Source organism: Henckelia pumila, chromosome 1 (genome assembly GCF_033568475.1).
Source record: "Henckelia pumila isolate YLH828 chromosome 1, ASM3356847v2, whole genome shotgun sequence".
Lineage (NCBI taxonomy): Eukaryota > Viridiplantae > Streptophyta > Magnoliopsida > Lamiales > Gesneriaceae > Henckelia > Henckelia pumila.
The window spans coordinates 92,848,507-92,871,995 of record NC_133120.1 but is presented as its reverse complement, the minus strand read 5'-3'; the positions used below and the strand labels follow the sequence as shown (position 1 = coordinate 92,871,995).

General features: G+C 36.1%; 1 protein-coding gene across 1 annotated transcript; it reads right to left on the bottom strand.

Annotated features, from left to right (window-relative positions):
* Window positions 1–20,509: 20,509 nt before the first annotated feature.
* LOC140868843 (uncharacterized) lies at window positions 20,510–21,118 on the bottom strand. The gene has a single exon (XM_073272939.1). It carries the CDS (start codon window positions 21,116–21,118, stop codon window positions 20,510–20,512), a length of 609 nt encoding a protein of 202 aa, XP_073129040.1.
* Window positions 21,119–23,489: the final 2,371 nt, after the last annotated feature.

Below are 23,489 nucleotides of genomic sequence, written 5' to 3'. Positions count from 1 at the left end.
GTTGATACCGAATTAAGCGTTCAAGTTTTTGGCGCCGTTGCCGGGGACTGTTCAGTTAATATTAGGATAGATTTATTTGCTTGAGACTAGACATTTTTTTTATTTTTAATTATTATTATTATTTTTCTTACTTGTGAGGTACTTGTAAATGGATCATCGACAGGTGTTCACAAGGTTTGGCCAACAATACTCGGAGCCCTTCTATGCTGCTTGTGGGAGATTCAATGATTTGGTTAACAGGTTTAGAGGCCATGATTTTTCGAACTACACTTTAGTTCAAATTTTTTATGGTGGTTTGGATGAGCTAACAAGACGTTGGGTAGATTATGGAGCTTTGGCCACTGACAGTCACTTGTTCAGCAGAGATGAATACAGTGCGATGCACTTGTTAAATGATATGGCATATTTTGACTACCATTGGCATTGTGATCCTTCACTGCAGGGTTGGAGTCACCAATATCCTCCAGATATCGACTCTAAAAATTTTTCGAACCAACCACCGGAGCGTCAAGAAGAGTGTGTAGGGTATTTTGAGGATCATGTGGCTCAGTTGGAGAATCTTTTGCGGCAACAGACAGAGACAAATCAATTCTTAGAAAGCCGTATCAAGTCTTGGGGTCTTTTGGATGAACAGATTGCGCTTCTTAGAGAACCAAATTTGGAGATCTGCCAAGAGAGTAAAGTAACTGAGCCAACGCATGAAGAAATAATTTTTGAGGAATTTTCTTGTGAAGAAGAGCCAATAGTGGACTTGGAGGAGGAAGAAACATACAAGGCTACATATTTTACCTCATCAATGGTCGTTCCATGTACACCGTTAGAAGATTCTTTCTTGCCATTGACGCCACCTCCAGCATATTCCATCCTCTATGAGCTTCAGCCTAGATTCGGAGTCTCCTTCCAAAAGAAAAATTTCAGACCAAGTGTTGTTGGACCGACAAGCTTACAAAGTATATATCACGCCAAGCTTGAGGGAGAAGGAAATCAAGACCCATACGTAGAGTCGTATGATTCTTACTATGGGCGGAAGCCGCTCTTTGATGGTGGCTTCTGCATAGTCGGGCTATAGACTATAAATTTAGCGCTGACTGGGAGGCAACCCAGTGTTTTTGTTTTTGCTTTTTATTTTGTTTTTGTTTTTTTTTATTTGATTTTTGTTTCTTTCCCATGCCAGTTTGCCGTGCCCGCCGATAAATCTAGACTACTGATACCATCCCAGCGGATACTGTCAAGAAGGAAGAGGATGAATCAAAAACCAGGGGAGTGTTATTTTTGTTTTCATTGTGTTTTTGTTTGTCTTGCATTCTGTTTATTGTTCTGGAGCATTGAGGGCAATGCTTTGGATAAGTATGGGGGGGGGGGGGGGGGTAGATTAGTTATTGCATTATTATCTATGTTTTTGTGTTGCATCTGTCATGTTTCGTGTTTGTTTTCATATTGTTTGTTTTTGTTCGTTTGTGTTGTCTTGCATGAGTTGGATTAGTCATAATAGCCAATGATGATGAAGTTTATTTGAAAAAAAAAAAAATGGTTTTTTGAAAAATTTTGCTCTTGACTGGACATGAGAAACTGTAGGTTGAACCGTGAATATTTTTGAGCACTAATGTTAGACCAGTGAATTGTAGCGAAAGATTTGATGAAGTTTCTGTCTGTTTGACCATTGCACGGCAATAGGTGGTTTGTAGATCTTAATTGTGTTCTATGAATTTTTATGAGGCTCTAGTAAGACACTTATGATCTTGGGCGCACCTAGAAAAAAAAATTATTCAATTCCATCCGGGCCTTTAAAGGATTAAAATCCTATAAAAAATTTAATTTAAGGCTAAGTATGCGGGTTAAATGAGATTAATGCTCTATCCGGGCTATAGACGAGGGGATTAGAAAGAAAAAATAGAATGATTTTTCGTATCCTAGCAAGTTATAGCTAAGTCAGCGGGTAATTATTGGGGCTAAAGCAATACCGGATGCAAAATCCGGAGTTGTGTAATTCATTATCTCAAGGAAGGTGAGTTTAGTCTAGAGGTCGTTGGAAGGAATGGACACTAGATTGTGATACTTGCACTGATTTGTCATAGGTCCCTAAACAGATTTGAGACGAATTCGATCTAAGTTGCATGAAACCGGAATGACATTTCACACACACACGTTCTTGTTAAACCGAAAGCGTATTATGAAAATTTGAGAGCATGTCTGTGTTTTTGGTTTTGTGATTGAACTTCTCGGAGGCTGTGCACATTTATGAATCATCCTTACTTATGTTTTTGTTTGCATATTGTTTTTGCATGTCTTGCTCGAGGGTGAGCAATAGTTAAGTATGAGGGTGTTGATAAGTACATTTTGTATGCATTAGTTCGTGATTTTTTTATGTTTATTTTGTGTGCATTTATATTGTTTTATGTGGTTTTATGTGTTTTAGTACATGTGTGTGTATTTCACTCCTTGGGTGTTAATTTTATAGGAAAATAGATTTGTGAAGCATTAATTACGGAGCAGCCTTGGTCAAAAATTCAAATTTAATTTTATAGAGCTCCAAATCCAATCTTTACCGTTCAAAATGAAGTCCAGATGTTTTTAAGCTGCTGTCCAAATTTCAGCTCGATCCGATGGCTAGAACTGAAGTAATGAATTTTTCAAGAAAACTGCGCGCAGGCAAGGATGTATGCACGGACCCCGTGCATGGGTCCGGATAAGGGTCCGTGCATCCTCGTAAAAAATTCGGCGTTTACAGTTTAATGCACGAACCTAGACACGGACCCTTATCCAGGGTCCGTGCCTGTCACAGAATCAGAAAAAATAGAATTTTCGGGAATTAAAACTTTCAAGTTTTCGGGCTTTATTTCTTGGGCTTTCAAAGACATATAAATAGGAGATTGTCAGACGTAAAAAGGGGTTGAAATCGCATCAGATAGACGGCGGCTAGGAGGTTTGGAGATTAAAGAACGCTCCATTCAAGTTTTTCTTCCTTTCTTCTTTAGATTATTAAACTTTTGTTGAATATTGTTTTCGTTATTTGAGTAGTTTTTCTTCAACCAAGACCGCGAGATTGGGCCAGACAATTTTATGTTGAATTTGTGGATTTTGATTTGGGATTTTTAGATCTTTATTAAAATTATTGATTGTTGGATTTATATTTTGTTCTTGTGAATAATCTGATCAATTATTTACTTGCATGTTAATTGATTCCGAGTCGAAAAGTTAGGAATTGATTTCGATCACTCCAATAATTGACATATGGTTAAACCGACTAGAAATAGTATTCGGTTTCAGTATGCGGTTTTAGGTGAAAACTGAATTATCACAAATATTGAATGCATTCATGTTTGATTAGAATTATGAAAATTAATCCGTCATAACTTGAATAGGTTTAACATGTTCTAGAAATAGATTGTTAAACAAGATAGGATAATTCGCCGTGATTTAAGATTAAATCTGGATCCTGGATTTGCTACTTGTTTGCATGATTTGTTTGGTACCTGCGTGTGTCTTGGTTGTCTCTATTTAATTGAATTTATTCTTCTTCTATTTTAATTCTTATTTTATTTCAGTAATTAAATTTTTAGTTAATTCTTAGCACTTGTTTTATTATTTTGTCTAGATTAAGTAAAATAATCGAATCTTGAGAATTGACAACAGTCCCTGTGGGATCGATACTTGGACTCTTTGTCCACTTTACTATTACTTGACCTAGTGCACTTGCTAGTTGATACAGAATTAAGCGTTCACTGGGCCAGCCCAGTCCATTACAATGTTAGATGCATAACCAATGTTATACACGGTTGCATATTTAATTTTGAAATTCTAAAATTAGTTATTGAATTTTTTTCGATCAATTAAAGTACATTGAGATAGTTTGATTATTTCAAAAGTAATGTTTACGTAATGTAATGTCATCTTTATAGTACATATAAAATATTTCTATTTATTTTTTAGAAATATTGTGACATTAAAATAATTTTTTATTAAAAAAATGGGTTATCATTTCTCCTTATTATCTCTCCCGGTGATCCATTGAGAATTTAGTGATTAATCACATCATTTTAAAGTTATTCTAAAAACATATAATAGGTTTTTTTTCTTCAAAAAGTATATATTATTACCATGAAAATAATTTAGGAGAAATTGCATATATCACCCTTGTGAAATCTCGGATTTGCTGATAACCCCCTATGAAATTTTTTTAAGCTAAATAACCCCATGTGATTCTAGATTTATAGCATGCACACCCCTTTTGATTAAAAAATGACGAAAATACCTGACTTTTATGAACTCTTTAATTTATCATTTATTTTATGTAGGGGTATTTTCGTCATTTTTTAGCTGAAAAAGGTGTAGATGCTACAAATCTATAATCACAGGGGGTTATTAGCTTAAAATTTTTTTATAGGGGGTTATCAGCAAACCCGGGATTTCACAAGGGTGATATATGCAATTTCCCCAATAATTTATTAACTGTATGTTAATATATATCTTCTCATCTCAATTAATTTATTTAACAACGTTTATCGACAATAAAATATGTTCCACGCAATGGCGGAGCCAGGATTTCAGCACCACCCGGGCTAAAATTTTTTAACGAAAAATCCAAAAATCATGGAAGCTGAAAACACCAGTTTTTGCAGAAAAAACAGTAATTTATTTTATTAAAAAAAACCATAAAAATTCGCCTCAAAATTAATCACAAAAAGATTAAATATTTGTTAGCGAATATACAAATTTCATCATTGTTTAGTCGATATATACTTTATAAAAGTAAGAGCATTATAATGTCAAAGAATTTTAGAAGATAAAGAGCGAAGAATATGACACTAAGACAAGAAAAAATATGAAGAACAACTCATTTTTTGTTTTATTATTTTTTTTGGGATTAATTTTGAGAACAAAAAGGTGGGCTATTTTATTTTTTTAATTGAGTTACCCGGGCTAGTATAACATTAGCCCTAAAAATAACACTTAAAATTCCTTTTTAAAATTTTTGGGCAATGTAAAAATTTTTAAAAAAATTTGGGCCACCCGGGCTTTAGCCGGATGGCTTAGTACCTACCTCCGCTTTTGGTTTCACGTGCATCGCACGTGACTTTTACTAGTATATACGAACAAATCAATAATATTATTGTTCTTTCTTATTTTCTATGTTGAAAACTTTTTCACTTAAAAAAACAACACTGAAGATTTATTTTATCATGTATTTAGGTATAATCTGAACCAGACATAATTTTTCACGTTATCCAATATATATAGCTCTCGGAAAGAAAAATCGCACTGATAACAGAGAGTATATATATCTAATTGTGCGGTCAATTATATATAGCGGAGTAAAATTGAAGGCCACAATTTCGAGAGTGATGATATATAAGTTGTCTGCAGCAGTCCGATCACATGTCTCTGTGTAGCTTTTGGTTTGTCTCAGCTAGGCATCTCTTCGTTCACGGGTCACTTTAATTTATATAGTTGCTGAATAATTGATCGTTCGTACGTATATTTTCTTGATATATAATTGCTGAATAATTGATCTTGTTTTCCAAACACGGAAATACATTATTTTGATAGATAAATCAAATTACACATTACCACCAAACCAAAAATAAATAAAAATAAATAAACAGACGATGATAACAAGCAAACGAAAGCAGTCAAAACACGTACTTTGTCACTCTAAGGCAATGAGTAGGTGTTGGTGCACTTTGTTGAGCATGATCCCACACACTCGTCCACCTTTTCTCCATCTGAAACGTGCGAATGAAAACGTAACGATTAAGCTCCGTCATCAATAATTATAATAAGAAAAAGGTTAGATGTACACTTAATTTAGTTTACATATTTGATTAAAATTTCTCAAATTAAATAAAAAATTCATGATAGAAGACCATAGTCACATAGATATCTAGTTGGTCAAAGAAATTTTTTTAATTAATATTAATTAAGTAAGAGTATAGACCAAAGTATAAACTAAAATAAAAGGGACGACAAGATTTATATATGGTCTTAATTACTTGGTTTGTGTGACGACCCGATTCTAAATCTCTCAAATCATATAATAATCTATGAAACATAATTTAAAGCTAAGCATCAAAGCCAAAACCAAAAGAAAAGCAAATTTTTTTTTTTTTTTTTTTTAAAAATGGCCTGCGCGCGTGCGCAGCTCAATGGGGCAGCGGCCCCATGGCTTGGCCTGCGCACGACCAGAAAATTTTGCTGCACACTGTTGCTGTCCAAATGCTGTCCTAGCTTCAATATATCAGCTCAACAAATGCAAGAAATACTATACAAGTTCCAACAAGCATGAGGCAAGGTAAGTGAATGTATTAACAAGATCATAATCTTATCTTGTATCAAGAACAATACAACAAGATCAAGGTGAATCCATAATCAATTATCAAACATCATAGACATAAACTCAAATCTAAAGTAAACACATAAAGATCAAATGTGATTACAAGTTTAAGTCTATCATCTATACAACTCTAACCACATAAAGATCAAATGTGATTACAAGTTTAAGTCTATCATCTATACAACTCTAACTTCAAACATAAGTTCAACAAGCAACCATTTAGACTAAAGTTAAAATCTAAGTTATTATACAATCATACTTGTTGAAACGAACATAACATGACAGCAACTTCACATCTATACCGAGTCATCACACTAATCCCTCATTCCCTTGTTCTTCAAGCTCGCTTTTGTCCTGTTCCACTCCCGCCTATTGCCATGACACATACAACACAACAATAGCCGGATAACTCCGGTGAGAAACATATTTTCCAGTAAAAGCAACTAAGCATGCATAGCAAATCATATATCAAACTCATGATATGAAAATAACTTCAATGCATGTTTTAAAACAAGGTTCATTGATTCATCGGTTGGGATCCCGAGAAGAAGATATCATAACTAACCATCGACTCTCCCGATTGAGGTGGGGCTACTTATCTTGCTTCTCTAGACTTTGAAGCCATTATATATGTAAATCAGACGCTAGGCTAAGTCAACCACCCAGGCCATACATATATAACTCCTCAAATCGTCTATTCGAATGTTTCCGTTCATTTCAAAATCAAAGAATAAGTCTTGCAAGATGAATGCAACATATATCATCATAAAAGCATTCATTAACGTCAAAGACTCATTCAACAATTCATATAAGAGCATATAAAAGCAATTAAGCAAATAAGTATGTGATTTAAGGAACTCGATACAAACCATCTCGAGTTATAATCCCATTCAAGTAGTAGTCCACTTTTACCTTTTGATTGTGAGGTTTATGGTATCTTCTAGCTGTCCAAATCTATACAATAAACAACCACAAGCCTTGTCTCAAAATCTGCACTTAAAACCATTCAAACTCCATTGTAGAATCACTTCAAACCTTGCTTCAATCTCTATCGGTTCGAAGGTGAAGTTCTCGAGCTCGATGGTATTCAAACACAATCTAAAATGAAGTTTAGAAAGCTTACAAACATCAGCTAGGACTCACCAAAATCACAGCTCAATACAAGATAGCAAAACAGCCTCAATTCACAATCCGGCGGCATAACGGTATAAATTCGGCAACCGAAAATCAATCCTATCAACTCAATCATTCAACACAACTTCATAACAATATATATACCAGCAAGAATACCATCAATAAACCAACAAATCAGATGGCATAATTTTCGAACACTTGCTGAAAAGTAACATTAATTTCAAACGACATTCAATCTTCAATCCGCCTTTGAACATACAAAACATGTAATCTCAAGAACACCAATTCATACACAAATCTGATCTCTGCCATTTTCGAATTCTCAAACCATGAAGAATCAAAATAAAACTTACATCAATTCAAAGGCCTCGTTGCAAGGATTCCAAAACACTTTTCGGAATCGAATTTGGATAACCGGAACTCAAGATATTGCACTTTGAAGATGAAGAATGAAACTTGGAGTTCTTGATTCTCCCTCTCGGTTCTTCCTCCAACTTTCCTGATGAAAATCATGTCCTACACGTGAATAACCAGAATAATAACAAGTGTCCAACAAAATTTCCAATATTTGCACTTTGGCCCCTCAAGTCTTCAATAATTGCAATTAGGTCCTCAACTTATCATTTCATTCAATTTCAATCTTAAATAATTTAAGAATATTATAATTTAAATCAAAACTCCAAATATTCTCAAATTAAATATTCTTGGATTAAAATTAAATAATTCCGGGCGTTACAATTCTCCCCCACTAAGACTCGATTTCGTCCTCGAAATCGCAAGTACAATAGCACACAAGATATATCAGATAACAGAAAACTGAAGGAGCACTCACATCATTGAAACATCTCTGGAAATCGTTGCCTCATATCTGATTCTGTCTCCCAAGTAGCTTCTTCAATACTATGACGACTCCACTGGACTTTCACAAGCGGAATAGTCTTCGTTCGAAGTTGCTTCTCCTTATGATCAAGGATCTGAATTGGCTTCTCAAAATAACTCAAAGTTTCGTCGAGTTCAGCTTCATCAACTTGAAGCACATGAGATTCATCAGCAAGGTATTTTTGAAGCATCGATACATGAAAGACATCATGTATTCCAGATAAGGATGGAGGAAGATCTAATCGATAGGCAAGATTGCCTATTTTCTCAAGAACTTCATACGGACCAATATAGCGTGGAGACAACTTCCCTCGCTTTCCAAATCATACGGTGCCCCTGAACGGAGAAATCTTCAGAAACACCCTATCCCCCTGTTCAAAATACAAAGGTCGACGTCGAACATTGGCATACTTCGCTTGTCTGTCCTAAGCTGTCTTCATTCTTTTCTGAATAAGCTTCACCTGTTCAGTCATATTTCGAATCATGTCAGGTCCAATGTCAGGTACCTCAGAAACATCATCCCAAAAAAGAGGTGATCGACACCTTCTACCATACAGAGCTTCAAACGGAGCCATTTCAATACTCGATTGATAGCTATTGTTGTACGAGAATTCACAAAGAGGTAATGACTCTTGCCAACTAGTGCCAAAATCAAGCATTATAGCTCTCAACATATCTTCCAATGTCTGAATAGTACGCTCAGACTGTCCGTATGTCTGTGGATGATAGGTTGTGCTCAAATGTAACTGAGTACAAAAAGCACGCTGTAAACTGTACCAAAAGTGCGATGTAAATCGAGGATCACGATCTGATTCAATAGACTTCGGAACTCCATGTAATCTGACAACTTCTCGGACATAAATCTCTGCCATCTGATCGTGTCTATATGTCATACGATAAGGTATAAAACACGCTGATTTTTTCAATCTGTCGATAATCACCCAGATAGCATCGCAACCTCTAAAAGATCGAGGTAACTTCGTCACGAAGTCCATGAAAATATGATCCCATTTCCATTCTGGCACTGATAAACTCTGTAACAAACCAGGCGGTTTCTTCCTTTCAGCCTTCACCTGTTGGCAATTCAGACATCGAGACACAAAATCAGTGATATCAGACTTCATTGGTTTCCACCAATATCGAGTCTTCAAATCGTTGTACATCTTTCTCCCACCAGGATGAATACTATAACGACTACAATGCGCCTCTTTCAGTAGTTGTTGTCGCACATCAGAAATATCAGGCACTACAAGGCGATTGTTTACATACAAAAGATCATCTCGAACCTGGTATTCAGATACATGTCCTGATCGAACTTTCTCAATCGAATTCTGCACATTCTGATCAAGTTTCTGAGCCTCTTTAATTCTCAAAAGTAACTCTGGTTCAACTTGAATTTGATAAAGTCGCAGAGGTTGATAATTCATATCAAATACTAATCCCGAAAAACAACAGTCTTCAATCAAATGGGATACACCAATCGTCGATAGAGATAAGGAACATACCTTTCGACTCAATGCATCAGCTGCTGCATTCGATTTTCCCGGATAGTATTTAATTTCACAATCAAAATATTTAAGCAAGTCAAGTCATCTTCGCTGTCTCATATTCAGTTCTGACTGTGAAAACAAATATTTCAGACTCTTGTGATTAGAATAAATCTCAAACTGTTCCCCGTACAAATAATGTTGCCAAATCTTCAAAGCAAATACGATGGCAGCCAATTAAAGATCATGAATCGGGTATCTGGTTTCATGAGGCTTCAATTGTCTCGAGGCATAAGCAATCACATGCCCTCGCTGCATCAATACACATCCCAACCCTCGATGAGATGCATCACAATAAACAGTGAAACCACCAGTACCTGAAGGAATCGTCAAGATTGGTGCACTGGTCAATCGCTTCTTCAACTCAATAAAACTGGATTCACAGGCTTCAGACCTAATAAATGGAGCATTCTTCTGAGTTAACTGAGTAATCGTCTTCGCAATACTGGAAAAATCTTTAATAAAACGGCGATAATACCCAGCCAAACCCATGAAACTACGTATCTCAGGAACGGATGTAGGTCTAGACCAATTGATCACTGCCTCGACTTTACTTGGATCAACAGATATACCATCTCCGGATATGATATGTCCAAGAAAAACAATCTGTTTCAGCCAAAACTCACATTTCGACAGTTTAGCATATAATTTCTCGGCTCTCAAAGTCTTTAACACAGTTCTCAAATGCTCAGAATGATCAATCAGATTCTTCGAATATATCAGAATATCATCAATAAATATTATCACGAAGTCATCAAGATATTTTTGAAACACACGGTTCATTAAAGCCATAAACACAGCTGGAGCATTCGTCAGACCAAACGACATAACTATAAACTCATAGTGGCCATACCTGGTTCTGAATGCAGTTTTCGGAATATCAGAATCTTGAACTCTCAGCTGATGGTATCCAGATCTCAGATCGATCTTGGAATACATAGAAGAACCCTGCAACTGATCAAATAAATCATCTATATGAGGCAAAGGGTATTTGTTCTTTACCGTTGCCTTGTTCAGTTGCCGGTAGTCGATGCACAATCTCATTGAACCGTCTTTCTTTCGAACAAATAATACTGGAGCACACCAAGGAGAAACACTGGGTCGAATGTATCACTTGGCCAGTAAATCTTCCAACTGATCTTTCAACTCTTTCAATTCAACTGGTGCCATTCGATAAGGTGCTTTAGAAATCGGTGCAGTACCTGGCATCAGTTCTATGTTGAAATCAATCTCACGATACGGAGGTAGTCCTGGAATCTCATCAGGGAAAACATCCGCAAATTCACTAACCACTGGCAAGTCAGCCAGGTTCGGGCTAGTTTTCAAAATATCAACTGCATAAACAATAAATCCCTCCGCTCCTTTCTGCAAAAGTCGGGTCATAGATAATACAAAAATCAAAGGAATCTTAGCACAAGAACCCTTACCATATAATTTCCATTCTTCAGCCATATCAGGTCTGAATCTCACTATCTTCTGAAAACAGTCTACGGTAGCTCTGTACTTGTTTAGCATATCAATCCCGATAATGCAGTCAAAATCAGACAAACCAAGCACAAAACAATCTATCTCTATCTCATTACCGTCATACTGTAACAAACAATTCTTAACTGTCTGAATAGATATAAGACCTTTCCCCAAATTAGAAGAAACAGATACTACAACAGGCAATGTTTCAACATGCAAAGAATGTAATGAAGCAAATTGTGCAGAGATAAACGTATGGGATGCACCTGTATCTATCAATACATATGCAGGATAACCATAAAGAGAACAGTTACCTGCAATCACGTCATCTGGTGCTCCCTGTGCCTGTTCCTCCGTCAGTGCAAAGACATGAGCCTGTTGTCTCTGTGGCTGACTGCTTGTCTGACTTCCTCCTGGCCTTTTCTGTTGCTGTGGATATGGTGGTTGAAAGGAATGAACAGAAGAGGCTTGCCTCGCAGGTTGAGCCACTGATCGTGATGAATCTGCACCTCGTGACTGTCCAGAACCTCTCTGAGGACACACCCTCGCAAAATGGCCAGTCTGATGGCATATATGGCACCTCCCAGATACACCTCGGCACTGATCGGTTGGATGACCTCCACCACAACTGTTACAAAACACTCCTGTCTTCTGTTTCGTGCCACTGGAACTCGAAGAACTGCTCCCTGACTTTTTAAACTGTTTTCCTCGAGCTTGCAAATATCCTTTCTTACCACTGCTACTGCCACCACTTTCAAATCAAGGAGGTTGTTGCGAGATTGGAGCCGAGGTTTGTGACTGTCTCGGAGGCTGAGCGATATACGAAGCTCCTCGCTGTTGTATCAAACCAGCTTCCGCTCCTTTGGCACTGTTCAAAGCATCAGCAAAATTATTCGGTCGCCTTGTGTTCACCAAAGTAAAGACCTCCGGAGTCAGTCCATTAATGAATTGATCAGCCATAGCCTCATCACTATAAGCAACATGTGGAGCAAAACGTAGCAATGTAGTGAATTTTGCAACATAATCTTCAATATTTAAGTTTCCCTGCTTCAGGTTCGCAAATTCTGCACCTTTATCTTTGCGGTAAGACACTGGAAAGAAGCGTTGGTAAAACTCAGTTTTGAAGATATTCCACGTCAGTACAGTTCCTCTACGCTCCAAAGCTTTCTTGGTCTTGGACCACCAGCTCTTCGCAACCTCATGCAACTGATGTCCAATTAATCTGACTCTCCACTCATCACCATAATCAAGCGAATCAAACAACATCTCCATGTCATCGAGCCATCCTTCACATACAACTGTATTTTTAGTACCGTTCAGAGTAGGCGGATGCTATGATTGAAATCTTTTTAATAATGTTTCCATCGGAGTGGCAGTCATATCTGTCATATCTCGAGAGGTACTTCCCTGTTCATTGCTCGGGACTGTAGCTTGAGGTACTATCGGTGTTACCACTGTCTGTTCCGACAGAGGAGTATGAACTGTCTGCTCTGGCATAGGAGTAGGAACCCGTGGTCTAAGAGGAGGTCGTCCTGGTCGTCGAGACATATCTGATTATCAAAAGGGTTAGGATACCACAATCATCAAATCTATCTCAGTCCTCCTCTGATCATCTTACCTCTGATCAAGACTCGGTTCTGATTCAATCTTTAAAAAAAATAATCGAAGTACTCAACAAGACATGCTTTCAATCAATTCCGATAATCAGGTAGCATATCATAATTCCTCAGAACACATGCCTCTAATCATTCCAGATATTCCAGTAAGCATGCGTCTTCATACTTTCAAATAAAATAACTACAACATCATGTAATAAAATACTTGAAAGTAAATCATGCTAGCATTTACCACATGTAATTCAATCATGTAATTAAATCATAGCATGATAAAATAAGTAAGCAAGGAAGATGACTCGATCTACCCTACTCGCTATCTAATTCAGTCCAAAATTTTCTCGCTCTGATACCACCTGTTGTGACGACCCGATTCTAAATCTCTCAAATCATATAATAATCTATGAAACATAATTTAAGGCTAAGCATCAAAGCCAAAACCACAAGGAAAGAAATTTTTTTTTTTTTTTAAAATGGCCTGCGCGCGCGCGGTCATCACCCTCGCGCGTGCGCAACTCAATGGGGCAGCGGCCTCATGGCTTGGCCTGCGCGCGCGCGAGCAAGGGCTCGCCCGTGCGCAGGCCAATCGGCCAGAAAATTTTGCTGCACATTGTTGCTGTCCAAATGATGTCCTAGCTTCAATATATCAGCTCAACAAATGCAAGAAATACTATACAAGTTCCAACAAGCATGAGGCAAGGTAAGTGAATGTATTAACAAGATCATAATCTTATCTTGTATCAAGAACAATACAACAAGATCAAGGTGAATCCATAATCAATTATCAAACATCATAGACATAAACTCAAATCTAAAGTAAACACATAAAGATCAAATGTGATTACAAGTTTAAGTCTATCATCTATACAACTCTAACCACATAAAGATCAAATGTGATTACAAGTTTAAGTCTATCATCTATACAACTCTAACTTCAAACATAAGTTCAACAAGCAACCATTTAGACTAAAGTTAAAATCTAAGTTATTATACAATCATACTCGTTGAAACGAACATAACATGACAGCAACTTCACATCTATACCGAGTCATCACACTAATCCCTCATTCCCTTGTTCTTCAAGCTCGCTTTTGTCCTGTTCCACTCCCGCCTATTGCCATGACACATACAACACAACAATAGCCGGATAACTCCGGTGAGAAACATATTTCCCAGTAAAAGCAACTAAGCATGCATAGCAAATCATATATCAAACTCATGATATGAAAATAACTTCAATGCATGTTTTAAAACAAGGTTCATTGATTCATCGGTTAAGATCCCGAGAAGAAGATATCATAACTAACCATCGACTCTCCCGATCGAGGTGGGGCTACTTATCTTGCTTCTCTAGACTTTGAAGCCATTATATATGTAAATCAGACGCTAGGCTAAGTCAACCACCCAGGCCATACATATATAACTCCTCAAATCGTCTATTCGAATGTTTCCGTTCATTTCAAAATCAAAGAATAAGTCTTGCAAGATGAATGCAACATATATCATCATAAAAGCATTCATTAACGTCAAAGACTCATTCAACAATTCATATAAGAGCATATAAAAGCAATTAAGCAAATAAGTATGTGATTTAAGGAACTCGATACAAACCATCTCGAGTTATAATCCCATTCAAGTAGTAGTCCACTTTTACCTTTTGATTGTGAGGTTTATGGTATCTTCTAGCTGTCCAAATCTATACAATAAACAACCACAAGCCTTGTCTCAAAATCTGCACTTAAAACCATTCAAACTCCATTGTAGAATCACTTCAAACCTTGCTTCAATCTCTATCGGTTCGAAGGTGAAGTTCTCGAGCTCGATGGTATTCAAACACAATCTGAAATGAAGTTTAGAAAGCTTACAAACATCAGCTAGGACTCACCAAAACCACAGCTCAATACAAGATAGCAAAACAGCCTCAATTCACAATCCGGCGGCGTAACGGTATAAATTTGGCAACCGAAAATCAATCCTATCAACTCAATCATTCAACACAACTTCATAACAATATATATACCAGCAAGAATACCATCAATAAACCAACAAATCAGATGGCATAATTTTCGAACACTTGCTGAAAAGTAACATTAATTTCAAACGACATTCAATCTTCAATCCGCCTTTGAACATACAAAACATGTAATCTCAAGAACACCAATTCATACACAAATCTGATCTCTGCCATTTTCGAATTCACAAACCATGAAGAATCAAAAGAAAACTTACATCAATTCAAAGGCCTCGTCGCAAGGATTCCAAAACACTTTTCGGAATCGAATTTGGATAACCGGAACTCAAGATATTGCACTTTGAAGATGAAGAATGAAACTTGGAGTTCTTGATTCTCCCTCTCGGTTCTTCCTCCAACTTTCCTGATGAAAATCATGTCCTACACATGAATAACCAGAATAATAACAAGTGTCCAACAAAATTTCCAATATTTGCACTTTGGCCCCTCAAGTCTTCAATAATTGCAATTAGGTCCTCAACTTATCATTTCATTCAATTTCAATCTTAAATAATTTAAGAATATTATAATTTAAATCAAAACTCCAAATATTCTCAAATTAAATATTCTCGGATTAAAATTAAATAATTCCGGGCGTTACAGTTTGAGTCTAGTGCTCATAGTGGAACACATGGAGAAGGAGCATACCAGTTTGCAGAATCCAAGGTTGTCCGAACTGTTGTGATCATGACCATCAGACGACGATGTTTCTCGTCTCGAGAGTTCGGAGAAGATGCATTCTTTCAAGCAGTGAGTGGTGCAGGAACAAAGAGACGACTGAGAGGGGTCGATGATGCAGAATATGAAGCATTTAGGGTAGCAGTCCTTTAAATCAGCTTCACAACTCGGAATTCCAATTGCCATTACATTTACAACTACGAGGATCCATACAATAATCTGTGCTTTGGTTTTTGGCATCTCCACTTTCTAAATTTATCTCTATAATATAATATATTCTCTAGATCTCTTTGCAAGGCCTGAGAAAACTAGCTATTTAATTCGGTGATGTATGTATATTAGCAACCGTTTGGTATAATGGATGGGATGTACGATAGATAAATAAAAACATGATGACATATAGATAAGAAAGACATAGATATGAATAATATGTGGTTTTGTATGTTTTTTATTTTGTAGGATTATTGTGTTTATTCTCTTAATCATCATTGTCAATTTCACACAATTTCACTCATCCTCCACTAATACCATGAGTTAAGAGGTATTTGTCATCAAGCCTACATCTAATGTTATACCGGGCCATGAGATATCATTGGGTTAATAAAAAAATGAGAAAAACATGGGATGAGTAAAAATTTGTGTCTCATCCCACTATCACCTCATGTACCAAACGGTACCTTATTTTATTATATATAACCACAAAGGAAGTCTCTAACTGAGACGTGCAGGTGGACCCTGCAATGAATGACAACGGGAAAAAACACAGAAATACTTTCGGCGTTAATAATATTTAGGTTTCGTTTGGACATGTACTTATAAATGTTTTTATAAAGGTATTTTTTAAATTTTTTTTATAAAATGTTCTTAAAATTGTTTTAAGAATAAATATGTGTTTGGACAACTATTCTATAAAAAATATTTTAACATTTCAAAAGTCATGTTGTTCATATTTGTCTTTCATGGTTCCATGCTAAAAACATCTAAACACACCTTTTTAAAAGTAGTTTTCAGAAATATTTTACAAAACTTTCATCCAAACACATACTTTAAGTTTTTTTTCTCTCTTATAAAATACTAAAAACTTTTTTAAAGTACATGCCCAAACAAAACTTTAGTGATTAATTATCACATCATTTAAAAGTTATTACTTATGAGAGGTTAATGATTTCGGGATAAGCGCGTATAACTCTTTTGGCGTGCCCCCTCACCTGTATGTATAATCCATTTTTAATGAAAAATAAATAAATGGTGAAAAAAATAAACAAATTATGTTTTCATAAATAGATATAAAAAACAAATGATGAAATAAAAAAAATACAAAAATTATATAGCTACTAAATCTAATTGCCTTCATTGCATTAATTTTTTTTTTTTTTTTTTTTTATGTGAGGTCAAACATAGAATAGAAGTGATATACCAAATTTAGTTCACATACCTAAAAATTTGGTCTCCATTATCTGGTCAAGATCTTGGGATGACATCAAAATTAGTTTTTAAGACAATTCAAAAAGTTTATATATGTTGAATATGCTAGATTAAATTTTTGTTTGATTTTAAATTCTCCAATTTAGTTTTTATAAAATGATTCAAAACGTTTGTTCGGATGACATAAACCTATCAAAATTTTGTGGTAATATGTATTAAACCTTATAATCTACTTTCATTTATTTTTCTCTCCTGCTTAAATCTTTCGTAACAATTTCCTAAATCCCAAAAATATTTACAAACCTTATATATAATCCCATATATATATATAGATTTTCAGGAATTACTTGCATGTCATATATATATATATATATATATATATATATTCAAAGAGAAATATTCAACGCATTTATTATTACCAACTAAAGTAGGAAAAAAAATAATTAAACCAAACAATCACATTGAACTATAAATTCAACGTGACTAATTAACCATCTCCATTATAAATCTTGTTTCATGCCCAAAAAAAAAATAAAAAAAAATGAAGAACTCGAAGAAGACGGTGTCTGTTTTGATTCCTCTGATGATGATTCTGGCAAAAATGCCAATTAATTATTCGATATTTTTGTCACCTCGGATGTGTTTTTTATAAGTGTGTTCATTACCCGCTTTCGACGACACAGTGAAGACTGTAGAGAATCCTTGAGATTCAACATCATATTGTATTGACTATTGAATATCTAATACTTTAAAATTTATGGAAGTGCGCGCTTCGTAGAAGATCATCTACCATTATGTTTGCGTGTGATTAGTGGTATCAAAGGAAAGACTCTAACTTAGAAGTCGTTTAGGTTGACCCTGCGATATATGAATAATGGTAAGCGGAAAAAACACTCAGAAAAACTGGTTTTTTTAGGTGAGAAATACTTTCGGCTTTAATTATATATATATATATATATATACATATATATATATATATATATATATATATATATGTGTGTGTGTTTTTAAAGATTAATAAATTTTGTTCCACTGGGTCAGCGGCCAGTACTATTTTAGAATTGTGAAAGAAAATAAGGTTATGTAATATTTGTTTGAAAAAAAAAAAGTTAGATGCATAACCAATTAAGGTTACATGCGGTTGCATATTTAATTTTGAAATTATAAAATTAGTTATTGAGTTTTTTCGATCAAAGTACATTGACATAGTTTGATAATTTCAAAGTAATGTGTAATCATCATCTTTATGGTACATATAATAAAATATCTTTACTCTAAAAAAAATAAAAATAAAATATCTTTATTTGTTTTGAGAAATATATATATCGTGACACTGAAATAATTTTTACTAAAAGAATGTGGGTTATAGTTTCTCCCTATTATCTCTCCGGGTGATCCACTCCGAATTTAGTGATTAATCACGTCATTTAAAAGTTATTACTCATGAAGTTAATGATTTTTTCTGTTTAAACGCGTATAACATTGTTGGCGTGCCCATTCCTCGTCCATTTAATATATATAATATAACTAGTAAAAGTAACGTGCGATGCACGTGATAACATTTTTTGTTATCGATAAACGTTGTTAAATAAATTAATTGAGATGAGAAGATATTAACACACAGTTAATAAATGATTTTCATGGTAATTGTCACGCCCCGAGACCTAGACGTGCCACCGGCGTTGTTTTAAATTTACAAAAATTATAAAATAACCAGCCTCGTAGTACAGTATAAACCAAATCAGTCTATTATCATAAATAAATTCCAAACCACTGTCTTTATAACTCGATAAATCCAAAAATAACAAAACAAATATGGAAGCGTCTAAAACTTAATAACAAAATATTAATGCAAAAATCCCAATAATAAAACAACGAAATTTAATCTAAATATTCTTCTATCACCATCCCCAAAACATATCTTGTTCACGATCTTCTAAATTATCAACTTCATCATTTGGAAGAGAAAAGTAAGGGGTGAGTATTTTGGGAAACACTCAGCAAGTGGGGGCCGATCGATCATATCAAATATATACATATATATTTATTTGAAAAACTCATAGGATAATTCAAAACGTAAACATTTCACATCAAGTCTTAACATAGCATAACATGAACATCATCATAACATAATTGACATGACATAACATAGCATAACATAACTTTTGGCCAGACACTGAAATTCCTCTCATTATTCGTGGCTAACTGATCAGTCCCCTATATGTAATCTCTCTACGGGGTGAGGTCATAGAACGGTTATTATTACCCACCGCATCAGGGGCATAACATAACATGGTTCGAAAATTTTCTTTCCACTCATAATTTGAGTCATAACAGTGCCAAAACATACTTTTAACAAAGTTTCATCATGAACAATATTAAATAACAAAATTCCAACGATTAACATGAACGATCGAATTTTCAAAACATACATATAATTTTAAAACATAAGCCCACTTACACTAGCACGTGCGAGGTCAAAAACTACGAATGGACGACACTTGAACCCAAAATTTGGAAGCAAAATTCGAAAATTCAGAATTGAATTTCTCGAAAATTAAGGCTGATTTCTTTGGACTTTCTTGAGCACTCTTCCTTCCAATTCCTAGACAAAAATCCTACGTGAAAGTGGAGGAAAACAATTTGGAAAATTAGCAATCCTATTGGTCAACTTCAATTCTCGACAATGATCAGAGGTAGTGGACAAAAGAAATGATCTTGGGCATGACTCTCACCTTAATCCAAAATTGTGGCAGATTAGTGGGAAAACAATGAATATTAATCTTTCCAATTCCCAAGCCACTTCCTCGAAAATCTGAATTGAAATTGATTAGCTTCTGACTCCAACTAGAAGCTTGCGTCGAACTTGAAGGGGTGAGGGAAAAATTTCGTTGGTAGAAAATTAGCAGAATTCGGAAGAAATCGGTGACTGAATGGTGCTGCTGTTTGCTCTTAAAAAGGGAAGAAAAATCAACCTTCGATCATGAGTTTTGAGGAAAGAAAATCTGCTTCCATATAACTTGATTCGATTGCTGCCAATACAAAGATTTGTATCTAAGATTTCCGTCATCACCGTGCACTAATTAGAAGGAAATATTTGCCTTCCATGCTTGGGAGTTTTATTCCTTACGGATGAAACTTGGAGGCCAAGTTTCGGGCTTCACATCCCTCCCTCTTTATGAAAAGTTTCGTCCTCAAAACTTGGGTTAACTTGCTCTTAGAGGTCGCTACTCTAAATGGTTTAGTCAGTTCCTCAGGTATAAGCCCTAATTTCTTAGCGAACCTCGTAGATATAAACGAATGAGTGGCACCACAATCAAATAAAACATATGCAGGCTTAGTATTGATGAAAATGGTACCTGCAACAACTTTATTCGTGTCATCAACCTCTTCTTGTGTGATAGCAAACACACGGGCGTTGGGCTTAGCTTCCTTCGGTTGATTCTGAGTGGTGCCAGGAATTGACAAATTCAGGGTAATTAGACATTCGGTGTCCTAACTTGCCACAGTTGAAACAAGCGCCAGTTTTCCGACAACATTCCCCTTCGTATCGGAGGTTGCAGATAGGACATTGCTTGATCGGTTGGAGGTTGGGAGCAGAATAAGTTTCCTTGAAAAATTCACCAGACTGGTTCGGAAACTTGGAAATCTTCTCGTTTGAAGAAGATTGGCCCGTCAGATGTCGTTTGTTGCGGAAGTCATTCTCATGATGCTTGATATCCGATTCAGCTCGGATGGCCGCTTCCATCAAGTCTGCAAAGTTGGCAGGCTGATAAACCGCTAATGCAGACTGGATTCGACTGCTTAACCCCTTCTTGAACCGGTGCAACTTCAGATCATCATCTTCCATAATAGTTGGGGCGTAAGACCTGAGCTCATTGAACTTAGAAGTGTACTCCACCACTGTCATATCTGAAGATTGCATGAGATTTTCAAATTCGCTCAGCTTCTGTATACGAACCTCAGCTGGGAAGTACTGCTTCAAAAATGCAGTACGGAACTGTTGCCATGTGATTGGTTCAGCCACTAACATGGATGGTGAGACAGCTTCTCACCACTTACGTGCTTTGTCTTCGAGGAAATGTATAGACACCTCTACTTTAAGTGCTTCAGGGACTTCAAGTAAACGCAGTTGGTCCTCCATCTTTTTCATCCAATTTTGTCCCACCTAGGGTCAGCATCTCCCTTGAACATTTCATTTCGATTCTTACGGAGGGACTCATAATGGAATTTGACTCCATTCTGAGCAGGTGGAAGAGGTGGCGGACTTCCATTGCCTTTGCCGTTTCCATTTGTATTTCCCATCCCTTGGAGGGTCGTCGCCACTATTGCTGCGATAACCGCAAGGTCTTCTCTGCTAAGACTGATTCCTGGAGGTGGATTCGCATTATCCCCACGATTGTTGTTGCGTGTTCTTGGGGGTTCTCCGGCCATTTCCTACAGTAAAGGAGTTTTAAGAGTTTGTCGAAACACGATACTTAAGGAAGAAAGGAAATAGCGGAATAAATGAATCAATAAATAATCCAAAGGAATAAAAGTTATTTTATTGATTCCCAAAATGTTATGAAAGTGAACGAAACAAAACAAGCTAAGTCTCAAAAATACCAAGATATCCAAACCATGCTGAATAAAAATCAAAACAATGCTGAATAAAAGAACTAAGCTAGGTGGTAGCCTAATCTATGATTTCTCCATTCTCCGCTGCTTCCACGGGGCCCTCAATCTCTACTCTCTCCGGATTCTCTTCTAGTTCTTCCTCTCGATCTTCTTCCGGATCTTCTTCCGGATCGTCTACTTGTAGCTGGTTAACCGCATTGAGCAGTATGGCATTCTGAGTATTCAAGTCTTCCATCGTGTTCTGTAGTTGCTGGACTTGAACCTCTAGTCGTTGGATGCGAACTTGCATTTGTTGACGAACCAGAACCTGCTCGGATCGAACTGCTGCCTCTTTCGCTTCTTTTGATCCACCTGTTTGGTCAAGTGGCTCACAACACCGGAGAGTTCGGATATGATATCATGAGATGCCTCCATACTTTCTTTCATTTTCTTGTGCTCCACTACAAACACCTCCATTTTTTCTTTCATCTTTTCATGCTCCATCTCAAACTTGATAACTTGGTTGCGCAGAGCCTCATCTCGGAAATGATTGACGTCAATGTCATCTCGGAGGTAGATGTTATCTCTCCTCACTTGTTCCAAATCGTGGAAGAATCTATTGGCCTTTTTCTCCCAATACTTCTGCTCACGCCTAGCGTCCGCTAATTTAGCATAAAGTCGGGTGATCTTTAGTTTCTGATTATCAATGACGAGTTGTCTCATGCGAAAGATGGCATGGGCACGAGTACGGGGAAACTTGGTGCCATTTCCTGAAAGGTACAAATGGAAAGGCTTAGGATACATAATAAAACATCTGAAGTAGGAAAATTATTATTTCGTGGGCTTACTCATGATAGGGGATTTTTCGGAATTTTTTTTTTTCCAAAAATAGAAAATTTTGAGATTCTCCTAAGATTGAAACTATTGATCAAAAGAAGCATGAGACAATTGACGGAATCGAATTCCGAGTTTCCCACAAAAAGTTATAGGCGATACCGACATTTCCAAAAATAGCAAAAACGTGAATTCGAGGGTTCAAACGACCGAATTAGGGTTAAAAGCGTCACTGATCATACAAATTATCAGTTTGACTCAAAGGATCGTTTCGGGTTAGGATACACTGGGTTTGGGTCGAAATTTGACAACGTCAAACTTTTCGGTACGGAATCCCATCCGGATTTATAAACCTGACGGCTCTGATACCACTTAAATGTCACGCCCCGAGACCTAAACGTGCCACCGACGTTGTTTCAAATTTATAAAAATTATAAAACAACCAGCCTCGTAGTACAGTATAAACCAAACCAGTCTATTATCATAAATAAATTCCAAAACACTATATTTACAACTCGATAAATCCAAAAATAACAAAACAAATGCGGAAGCGTATAAAACTTAATAACAAAATATTAATGCAAAAATCCCAATAATAAAACAACGAAATTTAATCTTAATATTCTTTTATCACCAACCCCAAAACATATCTTGTTCACGATCTTCTAAATCATCAACTTCATCATCTGGAAGGGAAAATTAAGGGGTGAGTGTTTTGGAAAACAGTCAACAAGTGGGAGCCGATTGATCATATCAAATATATACATATATATATTTATTTGAAAAACTCATAGGATAATTCAAAACGTAAACATTCCATATCATGTTTTAACATAGCATAGCATGAATATCATCATAACATAATTGACATGACATAACATAACTTTTGGCCAGACACTGAAATTCCTCTCATTATTCGTGGCTAACTGGTCAGTCCCCTATATGTAATCTCTCTAAGGTGTGAGGTTATAGAA